The sequence below is a fragment of the Ooceraea biroi genome, chromosome 8 (assembly GCF_003672135.1).
Source record: "Ooceraea biroi isolate clonal line C1 chromosome 8, Obir_v5.4, whole genome shotgun sequence".
NCBI classification, from domain to species: Eukaryota; Metazoa; Arthropoda; class Insecta; order Hymenoptera; family Formicidae; genus Ooceraea; species Ooceraea biroi.
Window position 1 is genome coordinate 13,601,391 of NC_039513.1, and position 21,322 is coordinate 13,622,712.

The 21,322-nt window shown below is 46.0% G+C and overlaps 1 protein-coding gene across 4 annotated transcripts in view; it reads left to right on the forward strand.

Moving 5' to 3' along the window:
• The window catches only part of LOC105275023 (protein outspread), a 229,764-nt gene that overhangs the window by 104,190 nt on the left and 104,252 nt on the right, over nt 1-21,322 (forward strand). For all 4 annotated transcript variants that reach the window (XM_026972093.1, XM_026972095.1, XM_026972094.1 and 1 more), the window contains exon 3: nt 11,253-11,318. In XM_026972093.1, the coding sequence (XP_026827894.1) occupies nt 11,253-11,318 (66 nt within the window). The remainder of the gene's footprint in view (nt 1-11,252; nt 11,319-21,322) is intronic.

Genomic DNA, 21,322 nt, shown 5'->3' on the forward strand with positions numbered 1-21,322 from the left:
ATCTATGCCCAATGCTGGTGCAGTTATTTACCGAATACTGGTCCATATATTATTGCCAGTGTCGGATCAGTACTGGCAATTAAGTACAGCATGGCGTTACACTCCTGTGTCGAATCTGTACTGGCACAATACTGGCGGCCAGTACTGCCACGATGGCAAACGGTACAGCCCCAGTATTGGACCGTTTTGAAATTTCTACGTGGGTTCCTCGCCATGCCGGTCGCACGTTTTCCGCAAAACGCGGCGGGCATTACAGGTTCTTTACTCAACTTCGTAAACATGATGCAAAGTAAATTAAATTAAAAATCTACATTCTAATGATTGTACGGAAACGCTCATACATAATTCGTTAAAATTACGTTCGCTGGTACGTCGTAAGATGAGAGAAATTGTCACTCGAGTGCAATTCCGTATGATCTCGATTCTTCGCGTAACACGCAGCTGCAGCGAAAGGTCATCTCGTTAGAGAACTGGTACCGTATCGTGGATTCTCCGTCGTGCAATAATTCATTGCGTAATCACGACTCCTCGTCGCCTTCGTTGTCGTCATCATTGTCATCATCATCATCATCATCATCATTCTTTTCGTCGCGACATTCTCGTATCCGGAATCTCCAGGTGAGACTCCGCCAGCACGCACGAGCGTGTTACGTTATTTGACATAACGATCGAATCGCTCGCTCGTTCTTGAACATTCGGGGAGTGCGACGTGCAAATCAGCCGATCGAGCAGATTGAAATTGTATGCCGCACGAAATCGGATACCCGTGTATCACTTTCCTGGCGATTCTCGGCAACGCATGGATCGCCGCTAGATGCGTGTTCTTGTGCGGGCGAATATTCGCTGATTCGCACGGGATACGGTTTTCACTGTGCCAACTGTTGGTGGCACATTTTTTCACGTATCGGGAATCGATTTTTCCTTCGACGGGATTTCGACTAGGATATCGACCAAACGATAACCGTCGTCTTCGTTTGTCGCGAACACGTAAACTTTTAACGGGAATCTAGAAATTCCTTCTTTTACTTTTCTAATGTTAACTTTCAAAGCGAGCTCGAGCTGCAAGTTTGTTTATTGCAATAACATAATTTTCCTTTACTTTCTACAGATTTATTTCGTTCAGCAATACTTCAATGTAGTATACAACTAATAGTATGCAGTATGTAACTAATATCGAGCTCCGATTAAGTAGTCTCGGTATCTCGAAGGGCATCGATTTTCTTCAAATAATCGGCGGAGCAGTTTCGCGTTTCCGCTCGATGCGTTCCAGATGGAAGCCTCTCTCTCAGGCTCGTTGGCGGTTCTCTCTTTCCGATTATTAGTGCACCAGCGGCCTATGAGAACGATGACGTTTCTGGCTCTCGTTTTATCGTGGCGGCGGCTTCGCGGAAGGCTTTCTCTTAACAGACGAGAGATAGCCGACATCGCGCCTATCGACCTACCGTTGTCGACGGTACATACGTCGTCCACGAGCGATAGTTCAACACGGCTTACACACTTTGCTACTTACTCCGGTGTCCTCTCGTAGGACAACCTGCCCCGATAAGGATCCCTCGGCATGCACGCCGGACGGAGAGATAAGGCCACTTTTCACCGACGTGGATTGTGGCCGCTAGTTCGGTACTTGTTCCTAAGAATGTCGCGGCTTAACGAAGCTAATGTACTCAGAAACCTGCTGCTTCTTTTGCAGGAGAGAAGAGGACAGGAAACGCGCGGTACCTGCCGAGACGACGCGTCCCTTATCGAGGCGGTCTTTTTATCGCCTCCCGCTGCCTTCCTGCCAGTCCCTTTTGATAGTGCCACGTCCCGATTCTTACATGTTGATTATGGCTGAATAATATACTTGTTGCAATTAGGCTAATGAATAGCTGTTCGCTCTTAACGCTTTCATATTTCTGGAGGGACATGAGCGACCGTTGCATTAGGATTCTGTTTAGGAGAATATATCTCGCAATGATCATCGTGTGTAGTATATCTTTTTTAGTAGAATTTCTATTATTGAATATATAACAAAAGAAAATTAAGGCAAATAAATTTTACGCGTAGCAATCGCACGGCGTCGATTTTTCGCGTGAAGATCCAATCGTAAAGAGACCAGCGTTTAGGCATTTAAGGGGGGAGCCTGCTTTAGAACGTTGAAAATAAGGTATAATTTTACGAATTTTTTTGGAGAAACTATACAGCGGATCATTATAAAACTTTTATGCATTTATTAGTACATGTTTAAAGATAAAAAAATTATTTTTTGATTTGAATATATCGCCTGTAGAGGTCGTCCTGGAGGCATTGTAAATTGGTGAGCATTCTCCTGCCTCCAAATTTCATCCAAACTGAAAAATTGAAATATTTTCTTGTTATTTATGAACTCCCATCGTCGATGAACCTTTAATATTCATAAAAACATTAAGTTAAACAATTATTTTTGCATGAAAAAGTTCAAAAACTTTGCCTAAAAATCGTACTTTTGTGTTCTAAGCTCCACCATTTTGACACTTTTCAACTTGTTTCTTCTCTCTTTGGTTCATCGACGATGGGAATTCATAAATAACGAGAACATATTTCAATTTTTCAGTTTAGACGAAATTTGGAGGCAGGAGAATGCTCACCAATTTGCAATGCCGGCGACGCGGCTGCACTAAGATTTCTCCAGGACGACCTCTACAAACGATATATTCAAATAAAAAAATAATTTTTTTATCTTTAAACATGTACTAATATAAATGCATAAAAGTTTTATAATGATCCGCTGTATAGTTTCTCCAAAAACAATTCGTAAAATATACCTTATTTTCAGCGTTCTAAAGCAGGCTCCCCCCTTAAGCGAGCGTGCTGGCGAGCGGTATCTCGCAGCAGACTCGTTACGAGAACGAGCAATAATCGCCATCGCCGTGGTCCTCGTCGTCGCCGACTCTCGCGGAACGGTACACTTGACCGCTATCCGAGCCTTCTTTCTCTTTCCGTTGCGAGCAACGTCGGATAACAGCATCAGGACTCCGCGTGGCCGCGGATTGGCCGGCGGGTATAAAGTCACGAGGATCCTCGGAGAAAAATGATCGGGCCCCATTAAGTAACGCGGATCTTCGGCACGTTCCTTCTCGTGGAATATTCTTAATTGCCGCTCGCGATTATTCCCTCGCGTAATTTATCGGCGCGATAAAACGCGTCACTCGCGCGCGCGTAACATCGCGAGTGCAATGACGAGCGACGATCGTTGCACTCGCGTGATCGATTTTCTCTTCTCTCTCTCTCTCTTTCTCTACTCATTTATATCTTTCTTTTTTTTTTTAATTAATTGGAACGACTAACTCGTCGCTCAGCGAGAGAAATTTCGGAGAGCGCTCTTGCTCGGAACGACGACGATCCACGCGAGATCCTTCTCTATTCCACGGGGATGGTAACGGAGCGGGATAATAAGGAGAGCCCGCGCGCTCACAGTTCTTACGTCGTAATGCCTTTTTTATTGTGTAATACTCGTTTTCGAGCGACGTTACCCGGGTTGTATCGCCGCGGTAATCCGAGCGGTGGCATTTTATTGAGGCTATATACCTGTTCGCTTCGCCTTCATGGAACGTGTCTTACGACTGGTACGACATTATGTTTACAGTTCCCCTGAAACGTCGTTTTCGTCTTCGTCTTCGTCGTCGTCGTCATCGTTGTCGACCGCCGCTGCTCGCGGCGAGATCGCGGCGGACTATGCGATCTGCATAAACAGTCTTGCCGGTCCGCGAGCACCAGGAAGCTGGGGAGAATTTTATTAATTAACGGTACCCCGTGTCTCTCGTAAATGAAGACTTTAATACGATGCTTCGCGTTACGAATGCGACTCGATTTTCTCGCGTGTCACGCCAGGCGCCAAGAGAAAGAGAGAGGAAGAGGGAGGTCTCTTTTCTTCGGGAGGTAATAAAGAAGCACCGGCAACGAGTCGAAGGCCTGGATTCAGAGTCTGTAACGCCGAGAGCCGAGAGCCAGCAGTAAATCCACAGATATTAATCTAATTACGATATCCCCCGAGACGATCGGCCCGCGTGCTTATTCCCAACCGCGCGATAAATCCGAGGTTTCCTTTCCACTCCCGGGACGCCCGTATTAATCGCGCCGCAACGGGCGGAATCGCGAATATATGCCGCATGAGCATGAAGAATGATGAAAAATGCGTACGCGATGAAAAACTGCCGTGAAAAACGTGATCGCGAAAACTGGATCTCGCGCGACCGCCAACAATGCGCCACTGCGATTTCTAATCTCCGACCGAGATCTGCCAACATTGTTAGCGTTGCATTAGCATTAGATCTAACAAGAACTTTCCTCTCTTCCTTCTTATGAATAAATTAATCCTCATAGAGTTCTGCATAGAAACAATATTCCTGTCATAACAGCTCGTGTACGAATTTCGTGTTACATTATGTTGAACATACATTGATTTCCCTCTCTCACAGAGAAAAGTCATTTTCCAGGATTTGCGTTGATGCAGTTTCCGCATTTCCAGCGAGAACAGCGAGACATATTGGGTTGGCCAAAAAGTAATTGCGTTTTTTTCCAATAGATGGACATACATGTCTTGAAATGTAACTAACGTCATTCTAAACCGCAAATTCATTATGCAGGTTAACAACTCACAGTTCAAGCTTGTTTTACAAAAAGAAAGTACACGATTTCGTTAACAATTGTTTGTTTGCCGTCGATTTCAAAATGGAAAATCAAAAAGAACATTTTCCTCATATTTTCTTTTATTACTTCCGAAAAGGGAAAAACGCTGTGCAAGCTCATAAAAAGTTATGTCATGTATATGGCGAAGATGCTTTAAAACTGCGGCAGTGTCAAAATTCGTTTACTAAATTTCGATCTGGAGATTTTAATGTGAAAGATGCACCACGCTCAGGAAGGCCAATCGAAATTGATGATGACAAAACAAAGGCACTGATCGATTCGAATCGGCGTTTAACGACACGAGAGATTGCTGAGAATCTTAACATATCGAAAGCGAGTGTTGAGAACCATTTAAAACGACTTGGATACATTAGTAAGCTCGATATTTCGGTACCACATGAGCTGAAAGAAATTCATCTCACTAAGCATATTGACATCTGCGATTCTCTTTTGAAACGTGAGGAAAATGATCGATTTTTGAAACGTATGATAACAGGCGACGAAAAATCGATCGTCTACAACAACGTCAAACGAAAAAGATGGTGGAGCAAGCGTGATGAACCTGCTGAAAGCACTTGAAAAGCAGATATTCACCAAAGAAAGATTATGCTGTCAGTCTGGTGGGACTGTGTATTTTGAGCTGCTTGCAAGGAATCAAACCATTAATTCAGACGTATACTGTCGTCAACTGGATAAATGAAATGATGCCATCAAACAGAAACGTCGAGAATTGGTGAATCGCAAAGGTGTTGTGTTTCACCATGATAACGCTAGACCACGTACAAGTTTGGTCACTCGTGAAAAATTGTTGCAGCTTGGATGGGATGTGTTACCATGATGTTACCACATCCACCATATTCGCCAGACCTGGCACCATCAGATTACCATTTGTTTCGTTCTTTGCAAAACGCCTTGAATGGTAAAACCTTGACTGCTGATGAGGATATCAAATCGTTGTTGGAATTGTTTTTTGCTGAAAAAGATAAGAACTTTTTTGAGCGCGGAATCATGAAGTTGCCTGAAAAATGGCAAAAGATAATCAAACAAAATGGACAATATATTGTTTAATAAAGTTTTTGTTTCCCATGAAAAATTCGCCTTTTATTTATATAAAAAAAACGCAATTACTTTTTGGCCAACCCAATAGTATCGGCATACATCAGGATCTCTTTCGAGCGGAGTATCCACGTCTGTAATTGGTATTGAGTCGTGCTAATCGCAAACTGCGCGCGCTCTCTCGTGATCTCTCTTTCTCTGTCTTCCTTTCTCTCTTTCTCTCTCTTGCCTACGGTCGCAATATGCAGGAAGCGGCCCGATCGCGAAGTATAGACGCGAGTTGCGCAAGTCAGCACCAGGAAGCTGTCGACGCCAGCCAGGGCCGTGATAGAGGCGGGGATAAACGTGTCTGTGCACGCACGGCCCTCGTTTTCCTCCGTGTGCTTTGGCCTTGTCACTAGTCGCCGACCGGCTGGATTCCTCTCTGCGTCCTGCTCCATCTCGCGCCGCTGTGGCTGCTTCCTCATCGCCTTCCTCGCCTCGCAACGAGAGTACGAGAGAAAGAGGAAGAGAGCTTACTGAGAGAAGGATATGAATTCCACTACGAGTTCCACCGGAGCGCAACTGCATAAATCACGGAATTACCAGATTGGCCACGTGCAGCGATCGGGATTTAGGCGAGGTATCGATTACCATCCGTAAAGTTCGTGAATCCGAGTCTCTGCGCGAAGATCTGATACTTACAATTTTAAATTCACGATATCGGAAATTACGACCTGAATCGTTCCTGGAATGATCTCGATGTCTTTATTAAGTCGAGCAAGGTTCTTGGATAATCTCTCTTGATGAAAATTCTTAATAGGTTGCTCGTCGATGGGGTTTACTTTGGCGGCGGTTTGATCCCTTCGCCATTCAGACTTTTTCAGTCTGCAGCTTAGGAAAATGCAGCCGCGCGATAAATAAGCGATTAAGATTGGACGCTGCGCCGGTTGCACTGGTTTATTTCGATTCTACACGATCCGGATTGTGCGAAACCTCGTACCGACCTGATGTCGGTTCCCACGACCGCCGTTATCCAACCCTTTGGCGAACGATCTTCGCTCAGTTTTTCGTGACCGGCTCTCGCGCGAAAGAACAGCGTCGGAGCAGGCTTGAATTTGCGAATCCGCAGTCGTGCCGGAAAAGGAAACAAAGGAAAAGGAAAGGACATTGCGGAAATCATGAAACAGCTCTACATTGTTTGCCATATTCTTTTTTTTGTGATTTTAATTTCCTCAAATCGTCTCGTGTGGATCATCAACGTGCAACAAATGTTCAAGCACATCTGATCATCTCCTAAAACCGTATAGTTGTCAGAAATCGATACGCCAATTATTCGCGACGTATTTCTTCTTCCATATTTTTTCTCTTTTGCGGAATACGAATTTATTTCGTTTCTTCTTTATCACGACAGCGTTTAAAGCGAGATTAACTTATACGGGACCACGCGCGTCCGCTCCTCTCGTTTCAGCCGCGTGTGCCTCCCGTGTGCGTGCGTGAGGCGCATAGCGTTTAACATTGTAGACCGCGTTATTTATAACGGTACAGCGTCACGAAGTTTATGGCAGGGTGCAAATTACGATGCGGGGTCTCTCGCTTCCTCTCTTTTCCTTTTTTTTGCCTTCTCCTCCTCGTCCGATCGCCTTCGTCCTGGGCTCGTAAATCTGACGTATCGGGCGCAGATAAATTACAAAGTGACTGGAAGGTTAGTGCCACGTGGGTGGAAAGTCGCCTTGGCGAAATTCCGATTTGCCTGCACGACGAGAAAGGGATGCGAAGGGGAGCGGCGGCGCGCGAAGGATGGCCCGAGGATTTCTTCCGAGTTCACGTTATAGCAATATGGGGCACCCGGCTCTCTCACGGTCGCGATCCCGCGATCTCGCGTTTCAGGCCGCTCCGTTTCGCGAATACGCGCGAGTACGTGCGATTCGATTCGCCTTCGAACGCGCGCGCCTTGACCCAAGGCGCGATTTACGGCTGTGACTATTATTAACCGCGAGGGAGGATTGGGCATTGCGGCAAAAGTTTACTCCAACGCCAAAGTCTGCGATATTCACGTTTACGTTCTCAGCTTATACATAATTTTTACAACTACATAATTAATAATTATTTCAAAAAAGATACGGATATTTAAAATAGAATATTTATGTAACAAAATTGGAGTATTAGATTAGAACAGAATATCGAATCAAAATTTCATTTAAAAGCAGCTGCATTTATTTCATTGGTCTTGTCGGTCTCTCTCAACATGAGCGATTAAAATTGACACAATTACAAATTACAAATACGATTTGAACCTGCCATTTAAAACCCGGACGTAGACACCGATCACCAACCGTATTACCTTTTTACGAGCAGGAATGCACGGAATCCTCGGTAGTAGCATCGACGTTTCCTCGATTCATCCTCGCGGGCGTGGTCGTCCGCTCGCTCGCTCGCTTGGTCGCATGATCGCGAGCTGACGAATTACCGTGGCGCATGGTCGGCGGAGCATGAAGGTAAAAATCGACCAGGGTTTCGCGTCGAGCGTTGAGAGACGTTCATCATCGTTCCCTCGCCTTGGGTGACTTCGTCGAGTACCTGGGCGCGCGCGAAAAGCGGTGACCCGCGACGCGCACCTTCCTCGTCGTTTTGCCCGACATAAGCAGATTCGTATCGCTCCCGCGTTTACAGCCGCGGAAGCCTCGGAAGCGCACACGCCCAGCGTGCTCCGCACACATCTCGCAGCGTCTCGCGGAAACCTGCTCCTTGCGAAACATTGATGAGCCGGTGTATCGATCTCGCCCCTTTTTCCCTTCTTCTCTTTCTCCTTTTCTTTCTCCGTTGTCTCTCCTTTTACCTGATCGTTCGCTCCTGTGTAACGGTATAAAATATTTGTGTCCTCGTAAATTAGGCAGATTCCACGCGGCGCTTGCATCCGCCGATTGGTAGATGCAGCATTACGGTCTCGCGTATTCGGGCCACGCCAATTAGCCGGACAAAACGACCCGAACAAACGATCCGTTCTTCCGTCGCGTTATTCCGTCGTGAGGCATTATGCCGACTTTCACTCCACCCTGGCTACCGCGAGCGTGCCATTATGCACTTTCTCTTGATGCACCTGTCTAACGTTGTTCGATGATTAAACATGCGTGTGCATGCTCGTCATGTCAATGTATACTGGACATCGTCGACTGGCTTTAATGCATCGAATGGTCCAGCGAATTTCGTGCATCTTCTCGCCTGTACGCTGTAAGCCGCTGTAAGCGGTAATGAATATATTACAATTGTGATATTTTTGCTTCTGAAAAATAATGATGTTTGTCTACTTGACACTCTCGAGAAACATGAGCAGTGATATTGATAATCGAGACAGTTAATAAATAATCGTTGAGTATTGCAGAATACGTTCATTATGTACGCCGTAAAATTAATTACAAATTTTATTTCACTGAAATTTGAGGAAAGCGCAATGTAAAAATAATCCTAAATCGATATATAGTTATTATTTCGAGCATTCTATAATTAACTAAACGTATTCTAGCAAAATAATATTTATCGAAATGTTATATAAAAATGTAGAAAACAATCCTTCGATCCTTGTGGCATGCGTTAGATGAAGAAGAGATTAGAGAGAGAGAGAGAGAGAGAGAGAGAGAGAGAGAGAGAGAGAGACGGAACTCTCCTTCTCTCTCTCTCTTTTTCTCTCCTTACCTCCTTGTAAATCAATCCTCTCGCGCGATTGTTCAGGCCGGCGTCGGACTCCCTCTTCGTCCTCCCTCCAGGAGAGATCTTCCCACGCACGTGCGCGGAGGTCCACGTACGGCGGGTCCACAGACGGGGCCCCTAGTGAATAATTACCAGATGAAGATACCGCCGCCTCGTGTAGGCTGAGATCTGTTCTCTCCCCGCCTGTGTTGGCCGCCTCATCCAGCGATTTTACAACGGTACCTATGTGCCTATTCCGCACTACGACGACGACGACGATGTGATTTTATCCCTTCATGTCGGATAAAGGCAGCAGATTCGACGCGACTGCAACGTCAGAATCAATCCTGCATTGCAGGTCCCTTATAACGTTCCTGGAATAGCGTATAGCAGTTTTTATGTATTCTCTATTGCATATCACGACGTGCAAATTTTCATTATTTATTATATATTTTATTCAATAATAATGTTTTTAATAATGAAAAAATAAATAGGATAAGAATATAATTAAAAACTGTAATCACTGATTTAATCATGTATGATCTCTGATGCCAAGCGATTGCTTACGAAAGTAATATCGCTCACTGAATATTTCTTCGCTCGCAAAGTTCGATCGAGAAATAAGGCTTCAAGTTTCTGATTCGTATTAACGTGTTCGTCCGCGAAACACCTCGCATTCGTCTTTATGGTGGACGAGGGGGCTAAATGATACGACCATGGTATCGCATAACTGCATGTAACTGTATGCTGATCGGGCGCAAACTTTACACGTTGCGCTCACATTTGCATACAATCGCGCAAAGCTCGCAACTGCCACTCGCTTTATAATCGTCGCGCTTCTTTCCGATTCGTATGGCCCTCGTCAAATTCGCATTTGTTACCACGTAATATCAGCGAAATCCCCGCGCATCTGCATCCGCGATGCGTAACGCGTGGTGAAAGCGACGCTTTTGTTAACTTGCACGGAAGACTCGCGCGTGAAAACAATGCGCATGATATGATGCGTTGCCTGCGCGCGCTCGTTCACGCTCCACGTGCCTCGAGGAGGAGTAAGGATCTCCGCCAGGAGAAATTCGAAGGTGAATTTTTCAGATGAGTTCAAGGCTAGCGCGAGGTGAATTGCACGCGAAAGTGCTTAGAGCAAAGTTCGAAGCCGGCGCGAAGTTCTTTAGAAACGCGCGAGATGCGCCCGAAGCACAAAACGCGAGAAATTTTTCGCCGGGGAGGTAGCGGACGAGAGAAATAGAAAAGTCAGACAGAAAGAGAAAGAGCGAAAGAGAGAGATCAGCATCCGCCGCACTTGCTGAGCCGCGCTTCTTCTTCTTTCTTGTTTCTCTCCGGCGGCTTTGTTTCTAATTAAGGGCTGCCGCGTGCTAATTGTCCGGCTGACGTAGCGGGAGGCCCGAGAGAGAAAAAGAAAGAGAAAGAGAGAGAGAGAGAGAGAGAGAAAGAGAAGAATCCTTTAAGGCAAATCGAATGTGCTCAGCCTTGAGTCGCGCGAAATTATTTTCTCCCGACGTAGAATGCGCGTTTCTGCGAAAATTGCGAAGCGCTCCGGCCCCGCGGAAAGTTCTCCATCCACGTTTGTTTGCCGTGCGGCGTTCGCCGTAATTTCCCCCGCGTAAGATAATTATGACTATTGCGATAATTGCCCGCAACGATCGGGGTATCGCTCATTATTCGCGTTGGCGCCGAAAGAAATTCCCGCGTCTAATCACCGTTGCTCCGCGTGAAATTGAAGCATATAATTGTCAATTATAAATTTCACGGGAGTTGTTTGTGTCAATCTTTCTCCCTTTGGATATCCCCCTTTATGTCTGTATCTAAATAGCCAGGGTTGTAAATGTGCCTCTTGTATAAAGTTCTTGTTTTTTATGTTGCAGAGATGGCAGAGGAGGTGGTTCGTCCTTTACGACGACGGGGAGCTGACCTACTCGGTGGACGAACACGTGAGTGAGCCTTTTAATTTGTAATTTGATACTCGAGACGAATTGGACGAATGGAATCCCTTTAACGGGCTATCTCCCCGCTGGAAAAAGCCGCTTTACCGTCGACAAATCCATTTATCGCATTGCTAGGGATTCTCATTCCTTCCTTGTTACCGTTCGCGGCACGATTCGCGGCGGAAACGTCCACTGCTCGCGCTATATACATCAACAAGTCTCCCATCACTCCCGAAACCTTTGAAAAAATTCTTATACCTCTGTCCTCTATCTTCTCCTTAATTAAAGTTAATTAAAAATCACATCTCTTGACTGGAATTAATTCGGAGTGCCGGACAGAAATTCGCGGCGATCAGAATGAACGAGCCGTACGTGTGACATCTGCTTCGTTTGAATTTGTTCGCCGCGTCTCGCGTCTCGCACGGCAAATTAACCGCCACCTGCGAGAAATCGCACTTACGGCATCGATAAGAATGCTGGGTTTACGTTGTCGAGGATGAGAGAATGAGGGGAGATCGAGCAGTATCACGGATAACGAGGAGTCAATAATCTGAAGGTGTCGCGGTAGGCGCGCACGTCGCGAGAGAGAGAGGGCTGCTTCTTTCTTTTGATTCTCTTTTTCTCTTTCACGGAGGCTGCGGCGGTCCATCGGGGAGGTCGAAGTGAATTGTGCTGCACGGTGGCCCGCCACATGCACGCGTCAGCCAACATCACTTACCGACATCAGCAACATCGGCAACGTAAGCGACGTCACACAGAACGTCGCTATAAATGACCCTCCGACCCGCTGGTACATCTTGAGTTTCCGCTTCCTGGTGTCGATGCGGACGCGGAAACTCCGTCGAGCCGTCAGAATTGATTTACGCGCGAGCGTACGCTAGAATGGAATTCATTACGGCGCCTCGAGAGCGTCGTTCGCGCGACGATGAACCAAAGTCGCGCCGCGCTCATGGGACAGCGGCACGGATCGACGCGAATGATCCATCGATCGAAAGCGCGATCTTCCTCTCGGTGTGTCCAGTCGCAAGATCATCGTGGTCTCTCCACAACTTGAAGCAGAGTCTCTCTGCAATTTTTTCCTAAGTATCAATGCTGCGCGAGAGATTGAGACCGTGTTGGAGATTTAGCCCATCAAAACGTTGTCTGTTACATTTTGATTGATCAAATTGCAGTCTCCAGATTGCAATCTCAATGTCCAACGCGCAGTCTGATACGGGCTTGGGAAAACTTTGATTATCTCTGGTACCGGGACAAGCAGTTCCAAGCGTACGCGGTAACGGACACAAAAATTGAATAATTTGCTGCGCTAAAAAGGGAGCGCGTCTTCGAGTCGCTTGATTTCGCGTCTGGATCGGCCGGCGTCGGGGCCTCGAGAGGCAGTTTCCGCTTTTGATTAATGCGTAAACCCATCTCGTTCTCACTCGGGCGGCTCGCGTAAAATAGAAAAGAAACGAGGGGGATGACGGCGGGATGTAGAGGGGGGTTATATATAGGGTCGGCGTGCATAAATTGAACAGAATTGCCGTTAGCCTTGAAGTGTCCTTTACCCTTTATTTAAATCACTCTCTCCGTGAAAGAGCGATTGTGGAGATGGCACGCGGGCGCGCACCGCGCGCCTTTGTAGACGCGCTCATCCGCCCCCCTTCTCCCTCCCGGCCAGGCATCCTCGAACTCAGATTAATGATCCGGTCTGGTGCCTTAAGAGGGCCATTCGTTTCGAGAATAATCTCGGCCGAAAAATGCGAAAAGATAATAACCGGTATAGCGCGCGCGGTGGACGCGCCCGTCTCTTTTACCCCCGGTGTGACTGCGCCGTGGCAGAACAGAAGTCGTTCTGGTCGTCCTTGGCGTGTGAATGAGAAATTGGGCTAACGGGTCGGAATAAGCCAGTCGAAATCGCAGCCGTGCGTTTCCGCCGACTCGCCTCGTAAAATCCCGCGACGATGGGGCGCGCACCCTCTCGTTATGCCATGAACGCACCCGGGTTCCCAGCCGAGAGCGATTTACGACGTCCGAACGAATCCTCTACATTCGTGGAAGACTCGCTTCAAACCCGTAAACTAGGTTCCAAGAACGTTGGAAGGAACGAGATGCTCGGTGAAATGAGAATCGCGAGGTATCGCGAAGGTACAAAAGCTGTAACTTCTTCTTGTTGCGACTACCGTGGAATCTGATTCAAGTACAAAGCTCAAGCTAGAATTATTCCCGGATCGAAACGCAAGATTCCAGAATAAGAGATAGTGTTAATGACTTCCGATTAATATGAATATCACTGACTTAATGGATAATATCCAATGTAGCTGAAGCTAGCAGCCAGAGCTAGCAGCCAAATGCCGCGCGGCCAGGACCGAATGACGTATAGGCGCCCCTGGGGCGCTATTCAATCGAAAGTTTAAAATTCCCTGATTATGAGTTCTTTAACCGAATTTTTTAAAATTTGCATAGGATTTCGTCGTTATAGTGCAGAATCGATTAACCGATCACTTGCGCTAAGACTCATAATTTCGTAATTGTTTTTAATTACTTAAAATATTTTTCAATGTTTTTCGCGTCCTACGGTTAAACGCAAAGTACGATTTTCTCCAAATTTGCATGGAAGTACGTTGTCATAGTGCACAATCGACTAGTAGATCATTTGTGACAAGACACGCATTTTGCTATTTGTTATTAATTTTTTTTATTAATTTTTTTCGTCTCTTGCGTCCCGCGGCTAAACGCAAAGTACGATTTTCTCCAAATTTGCATGGAAGTACGTTGTCATAGTGCACAATCGACTAGTAGATCATTTGCGACAAGACACGCATTTTGCTATTTGTTATTAATTTTTTTTATTAATTTTTTTCGTCTTTTGCGTCCCGCGGCTAAACGCAAAATACAATTTTCTCCAAATTTGCATGGAAGTACGTTGTCATAGTGCACAATCGACTAGTAGATCATTTGCGACAAGACACGCATTTTGCTATTTGTTATTAATTTTTTTTATTAATTTTTTTCGTCTCTTGCGACCCGCGGCTAAACGCAAAGTACGATTTTCTCCAAATTTGCATGGAAGTACGTTGTCATAGTGCACAATCGACTAGTAGATCATTTGCGACAAGACACGCATTTTGCTATTTGTTATTAATTTTTTTTATTAATTTTTTTCGTCTCTTGCGACCCGCGGTTAAACGCAAAGTACGATTTTCTCCAAATTTGCATGCTAGCTTCAGCTACATTAATATCAATAGGTTTAGAAAATGAGCTTCTCGTTCTCTTTCATTTTATTCTTTGCGCAGCTTACGATTTCCGATGCAATATGTGCACTGTAGACATCCAACATTCGCGCACCGCTTTGTATCTCCATCGGATTTAGACGCTGAAGACTTCTCTCGGCCGATCTTCCCGGCGTCCTTGCGGCGATTGAGAGATCGGGCTAACATTCCGTGAATAATCGGCGGCGCGGCGACTCCGGCCATTGCATTTAGCATCGATACATCATCATCGACCGACTATCGGCCGAAATTATGGCCGCCATTAATTTACCCTCACGACTCTGTATCGCGCGCGTTGTTCCCGTGCGGACCCCGCGGACCGAGCCGCGGCCAACGATCCTCTTTTTCTGCCGATCTGTAATTTGTTCTGTCATGAATCGTCGACGGCGCGGGGCCCGGCACACGGTCGTGGGAGATCCTGCGGAAGACCGATTGCTTTCGAAACAAAGCCTGCTCCCTTACCCGTCTCCGGGGCCTCGCGAACGGGGCGCAACAGGCATTACGCCTGCACCCCGCGCGGCAGAATTGAATCCGAGGTAAGCAACCACTGCGCGACGCGCGGTGGTTAAAAATAATGGAGATGCGCGGAGAAGCTCCCCTTCGGCGGGCTACCCGGGCGTAATTGCCTTTCGGATGAGACCCCGTCCCCTCGGCCTGGCAAATCAACGGGTCACGTAAATGTAGGAGTCGTACTTTATGAGCGAAGTCGAGCTCGGGCCACCAAAGGATGGATCGTTGCGTTGCCTGTTTAATCTGCATTCTTTGGAAAATTGACCCTGTTGCACAGGCATGAATCATTTTACTTTCCCTTGTGTGCGGAATGTGAATTTACCACCTCCATGCAACCCTCTAGAATCTGGATTTACGAAATAAATAAATACAAAATAAATCGCTTTATTAAATCTGCACATTTTATTACCAATACATTGATACATTAACATTTGCGGATTTTAAAAGCAATTAAGCTCAAGTTAATCATTAAACAGCTAACAAGGGAACTAACACAACTGTCCCTCACCGATTTTGATGGGCTTTGGATATGTTGTAGAGCATCGAAAAATATTAGACCCCTATTTTTTTAGCTGCGTATCTCAACGTTTAGGGGTTGAAACAGCCCCTCGAAGATAAAGAATTTTTTCATTTTTAGCGAATATCTTTGAAAATATAAGATATATGAAAAAATGTTTTATACAAAAGTTTTATAGTATTTTATACTCTTTACAACGGTGTATTCACATTTTTCGAAAATGTCAAATTTTTTAATTTACCCCTATCTTCGAGGGGCTGTTTCAACCCCTAAACGTTGAGATACGCAACTAAAAAAAATAGGGGTCTAATATTTTTCGATGCTCTACAACATATCCAAAGCCCATCAAAATCGGTGAGGGACAGTTGTGTTAGTTCCCTTGTAAGTGGTTCGGTAATTGCAGTATCATAACGTAAATAGCATCACCTTCTTTATCCATCTCTGCATATGTCATCATCGCTTATATACAGGCAAATTTGCGACATATTATGATATCCTGAAATCATCGACCCGAATGCGATTCGCACTTAACCGCTAAGTGAGCGTCGATCAGTAGGCGATATTAATTAATCGCGCAACAGCCTTGAAGAAGGAGCGCGCGACGCGCGTAAAGGCGGTGAGCGCGTTTTCGCGATCAGACTTTCGCGGCCGGCAAAATTAAAGACAGATAGTATCGGTGCACGCACGCGGGCGCACCGTGCGTGACTTTTGAAACGAGCCGTTTATCCCGCGAAATCGCTCCGGTAACGAGTAACATTCCCGGGATACTCTCTCGCGAGTCGGTCCAGCCGCTCTTGTTTCGCCGGCCGGCCGTGTGGCTAATTCGTTTAATTGCACCGGCGTAAATCAGCTACTCTCTCGCTCGTAATCGGGTGCAGCCATCGGATTCTCGAATTATTCGCGAAGCCGGGCCGCCGATTCGCCGCTTCTCTCCGCAGACACGAAAGTGAAATGGACTTTCGCGCGATACGCCGTTACCGGGAGGTTTATTAATGGCGTATCAGGATCAGGATCGGAAGATCCAATTTTCTGATCGCCTCGGCTCTCGCGTCCTTCGAGGTCGACCGCGATCGAAAACGATTTATTCCGCGATTCGCGCAAAATCCGTTCGCGATCCCGCCGAGCGGAATGATCCGTTCGCACTGATTTCTCGCGGTTGCTGGTCGTTGCAAGTTAAATTTGCATGATCACTTTCTGACGGGACGAACGGTCACGTCGTCGCGGATAACGGACCCGAGTCGCGGAAATGTTTCCTCGGAGGGACAGTCGTTTCGATCAATTATTGATGATTACGGATGCATGCGAGGATTCCTCTCGCGAAATGTCACGTGGAATTATCATCGAACGGTGTGCTTGTCATTACGTTTGTTCGCCGCATCGTCGTTCATCACGATGATTTGAATTGGCGAACGCGCGTCAGCGGTTCCTTCAATCATCGCCGGTATTGTGCGATTTCGCGACATCTGACGCAACTGTCATCGCTGCGTGTTTCTCGTAATTACGTTCCGAGCTCCGCAAATGTCAATGAATCAGAATAAAAATGTTAAAAAATATATCACAAGATAGGTACATGAAAATGAATTTTATTTTTATCTTCCTGCATACAAGTGAACATCATTATTAAATATCGCTTCGTTAACATACATCGATGGAAATGGCGACTTTGAGCCTCCATTTAGCTATCGGTTTCCTGAGTATATATTGGGTTGGCCAAAAAGTAATTGCGTTTTTTTTAATATAAATAAAAGGCGAATTTTTCATGGGAAACAAAAACTTTATTAAACAATATATTGTCCATTTTGTTTGATTATCTTTTGCCATTTTTCAGGCAACTTCATGATTCCGCGCTCAAAAAAGTTCTTATCTTTTTCAGCAAAAAACAATTACAAGAACGATTTGATATCCTCATCAGCAGTCAAGGTTTTACCATTCAAGGCGTTTTGCAAAGAACGAAACAAATGGTAATCTGATGGTGCCAGGTCTGGCGAATATGGTGGATGTGGTAACATCATGGTAACACATCCCATCCAAGCTGCAACAATTTTTCACGAGTGACCAAACTTGTACGTGGTCTAGCGTTATCATGGTGAAACACAACACCTTTGCGATTCACCAATTCTCGACGTTTCTGTTTGATGGCATCATTTCATTTATCCAGTTGACGACAGTATACGTCTGAATTAATGGTTTGATTCCTTGCAAGCAGCTCAAAATACACAGTCCCACCAGACTGACAGCATAATCTTTCTTTGGTGAATATCTGCTTTTCAAGTGCTTTCAGCAGGTTCATCACGCTTGCTCCACCATCTTTTTCGTTTGACGTTGCTGTAGACGATCCATTTTTCGTCGCCTGTTATCATACGTTTCAAAAATCGATCATTTTCCTCACGTTTCGAAAGAGAATCGCAGATGTCAATACGCTTAGTGAGATGAATTTCTTTCAGCTCATGTGGTACCGAAATATCGAGCTTACTAATGTATCCAAGTCGTTTTAAATGGTTCTCAACACTCGATTTCGATATGTTAAGATTCTCAGCAATCTCTCGTGTCGTTAAACGCCGATTCGAATCGATCAGTGCCTTTATTTTGTCATCATTAATTTCGATTGGCCTTCCTGAGCGTGGTGCATCTTTCACATTAAAATCTCGAGATCGAAATTTAGTAAACGAATTTTGACACTGCCGCAGTTTTAAAGCATCTTCGCCATATACATGACATAACTTTTTACGAGCTTGCACAGCGTTTTTCCCTTTTCGGAAGTAACAAAAGAAAATATGACGAAAATGTTCTTTTTGATTTTCCATTTTGAAATCGACGGCAAAGAAACAATTGTTAACGAAATCGTGTACTTTCTTTTTGTAAAACAAGCTTGAACTGTGAGTTGTTAACCTACATAATGAATTTGCGGTTTAGAATGAAGTTAGTTACATTTCAAGACATGTATGTCCATCTATTGGAAAAAAACGCAATTACTTTTTGGCCAACCCAATACTTTAATGGAATCATCCGTGTCCAATCGCGTTCTAAGCAAGGCGCGGTCTATCGTCGACCTACTAATGATCGCGATGACGATGATCGACGGCGATCGGCGCGATGATGGAGCGGGTGACCCTCTTTCTGGCCCAGCAATGGTATATTCCGAGCTAAACACAAGTTAATCGGCCGACCCCAATTAAACGAGAGCTATCGAATAGGTCGGGCGAGACAACAGCTGCGTTACCGATAAATGTTAATGAACCGTGGTATCGTAATAATAGCGTCGTTATTAGCGAGCGAATCCTCGTTAATTAAGAAAACCTTTGTTCCTCCACCCACGACCACGCGATTTTTACTTCGCGTCAACCGTTTCCGTTTAGGGGAGTCTCTCCCATTGTCTAAGCTCACGATTCGAATAGCTAATTTCCTCAAAGGATGCGAGGACTAATGGGAGAAGATAATGGAGACCTACATGCTCTTTGCATTGAGGCTCGCGTTTGCATCGCGCATTAAATATGGCCGAGTGATGCTTATCTCACGAGGTCGAGCTTCGATACAGTCGTCGCATTAAAAAAATCACTCTCCAGCGAAGCTCTCTATTTAGCGATGAGCACAGCGTCAATCGTGCGAGAGGCTGTGTGAAATTTTATTCTTAACGTTCACACGTATTTTGACATATAAATTTCTAAAAAGCTTTTTTATTTCTCGATCGGGACGATCATGGAGTAACAAATGTGTGACTTTTCTCACAAACGAAAATTCAAAAAATGCTTTACTGTTAGCATTAATCATTGCGAATAATCGACGTGGCGAATTTAATTTTCGCTATCGGCAGTGCTATATTCGCACGCGAGATATTACGCGAGAAAGTCTTTACCTGTCGGTTAATTTATCGATCTACCAACGGGACGGACCGTTTCATGTGTCGCCGTCCTATCTCGCCGGCATGCAGCCCGATTAATATCTCCAATTCCTGTTAAACCAAAGAGATCCGGAAGAGAAATCGAAGCCGATACAAACACACAAGCACACATACCTATACCCAGCCCGAGCGTACAAAGAGCAGTATCACGCGTACACGACGTTTTAACGAAACAAATTACGGTACGGGATATCCGTCTCGCGCCGCGACTGCATCATCGTCGCGCGAGGAAGAGGGACGGACGGACTGAGACAGAGAGAGAGAGAGAGAGAAAGAGTTCCCGGCAATCACGATCCAGCATCATCGGTCAGATCCGTTTGTTCGTCTCGCGCTCGCATCAAGCACACACAGTCCCGATTATCTTTCCCGTTCTTTTGTTCCTTTTCCTTTTTGTTGCTGCCTCTGTTGCTGTTGCTGCGCCCGCGCTCGGACCTGCCTACACTCGATATTAATACCGATACGCGTGTACGGATTCGCATGCTCGCAGCCGAGTCCGCCTGCCTGGCCCCGTGGTGCATTGCCGTGCACGACACCATCGCCGTTAACGATGGACACACGGGTGCACGTTACACGCGGATAACGTTATACGTGTGCAGGCTGCACACGTTTAATCCGCGGCTCGTGCACGCCTTACGTAATGCTCGTCCGGTGTCAACCGTTGCCGCGCGATAACGACGAAGTCGGGACGAGGAAGTCGACGGGGGCGATGTTACATCGAGGGGGAGGCGATGCGATATGGGGAGGAAGAGGAAAGGGGAGGCGGGCAAGGGAAGCCCGGGTCCAGGGTCCCGTACGCGACGCGGCTTTATCTCACGAGGAAGTCGCCGTTTAGGTCGCCGGCGAAGGATATACGCGTGCGCGTCGCGTTTAGGCCCCGAGGATATACATATGCACGATACCCGTTGCATGGTGTCCCGTAGATTATGACCGTCACGCGATCCCGACGTTTCGCGCCGCGTGATACGATAGGTGCCCGCGAACGAACGAACGAACGAAAGAGCCGCACGCTACCCTCTCTTGACGAGAGAACGTTATTTTCCTCGAGATTGCAAGCCCGGCCCGAGAAGTCCGGGATATCCTGACATGTTGGATTCGAGGTAGTTTGTGTTGTAATGAAAGTTTTTTATTTTAGTTGTTATTAAAGATCGATCTTTAAATGCTCGAGGGACCTCGAAATGATGAATTGGAGTATAATAGCTTGTGTTGTGTTACATAATGACTATTTCTTAATTTCATAGTAGTTATAAGGTTGCTTCGGGAAAGTTTGAAATGCTGAATTCGAGTTATTTGTATCGTGCAATGATACTTAAGACGTTATATTCTTCGTTAATGGTGACATTAATCACGGAATCAGCTGGAAACCATGAGGGCACAATGCAACGTCACATTAATCTCGCCGAATTAATGACACCGGTAGCGCACCGACGTGCGTTCTAAAAATAATGGACACTCCGTGTACCCTTGCGCTTACGTCGGACAATGATCTCGCGCGGCGCTTAGCGGCGCGGAGGAAAAAGAAAGAGTTTGGACGAAACGACCGTGAAAAAGGACGAGGCGCCTCTCGTAGATCCTAATGGCTTTCCTTCGCGTGTCAGCGACATAAATCAATCACGCGGGAAAGAAGGAAGAGCCGGGGCTCGGTGATAATGCCACGTAGGGACTTCGAGAGAAGCTTTTGCCCTTTGAACGCCGTAACGTGCTGCAATTTATGCTCTATCGCGATTTATGACATTTTTCTTAACGTCCCGCTCGCGAGCATCGCTGCCGATTTTATCGCGATTCCTCGGGGATCTACTCGGCGAGTGCAACCGGATAGGCGGATGATTACTATAAA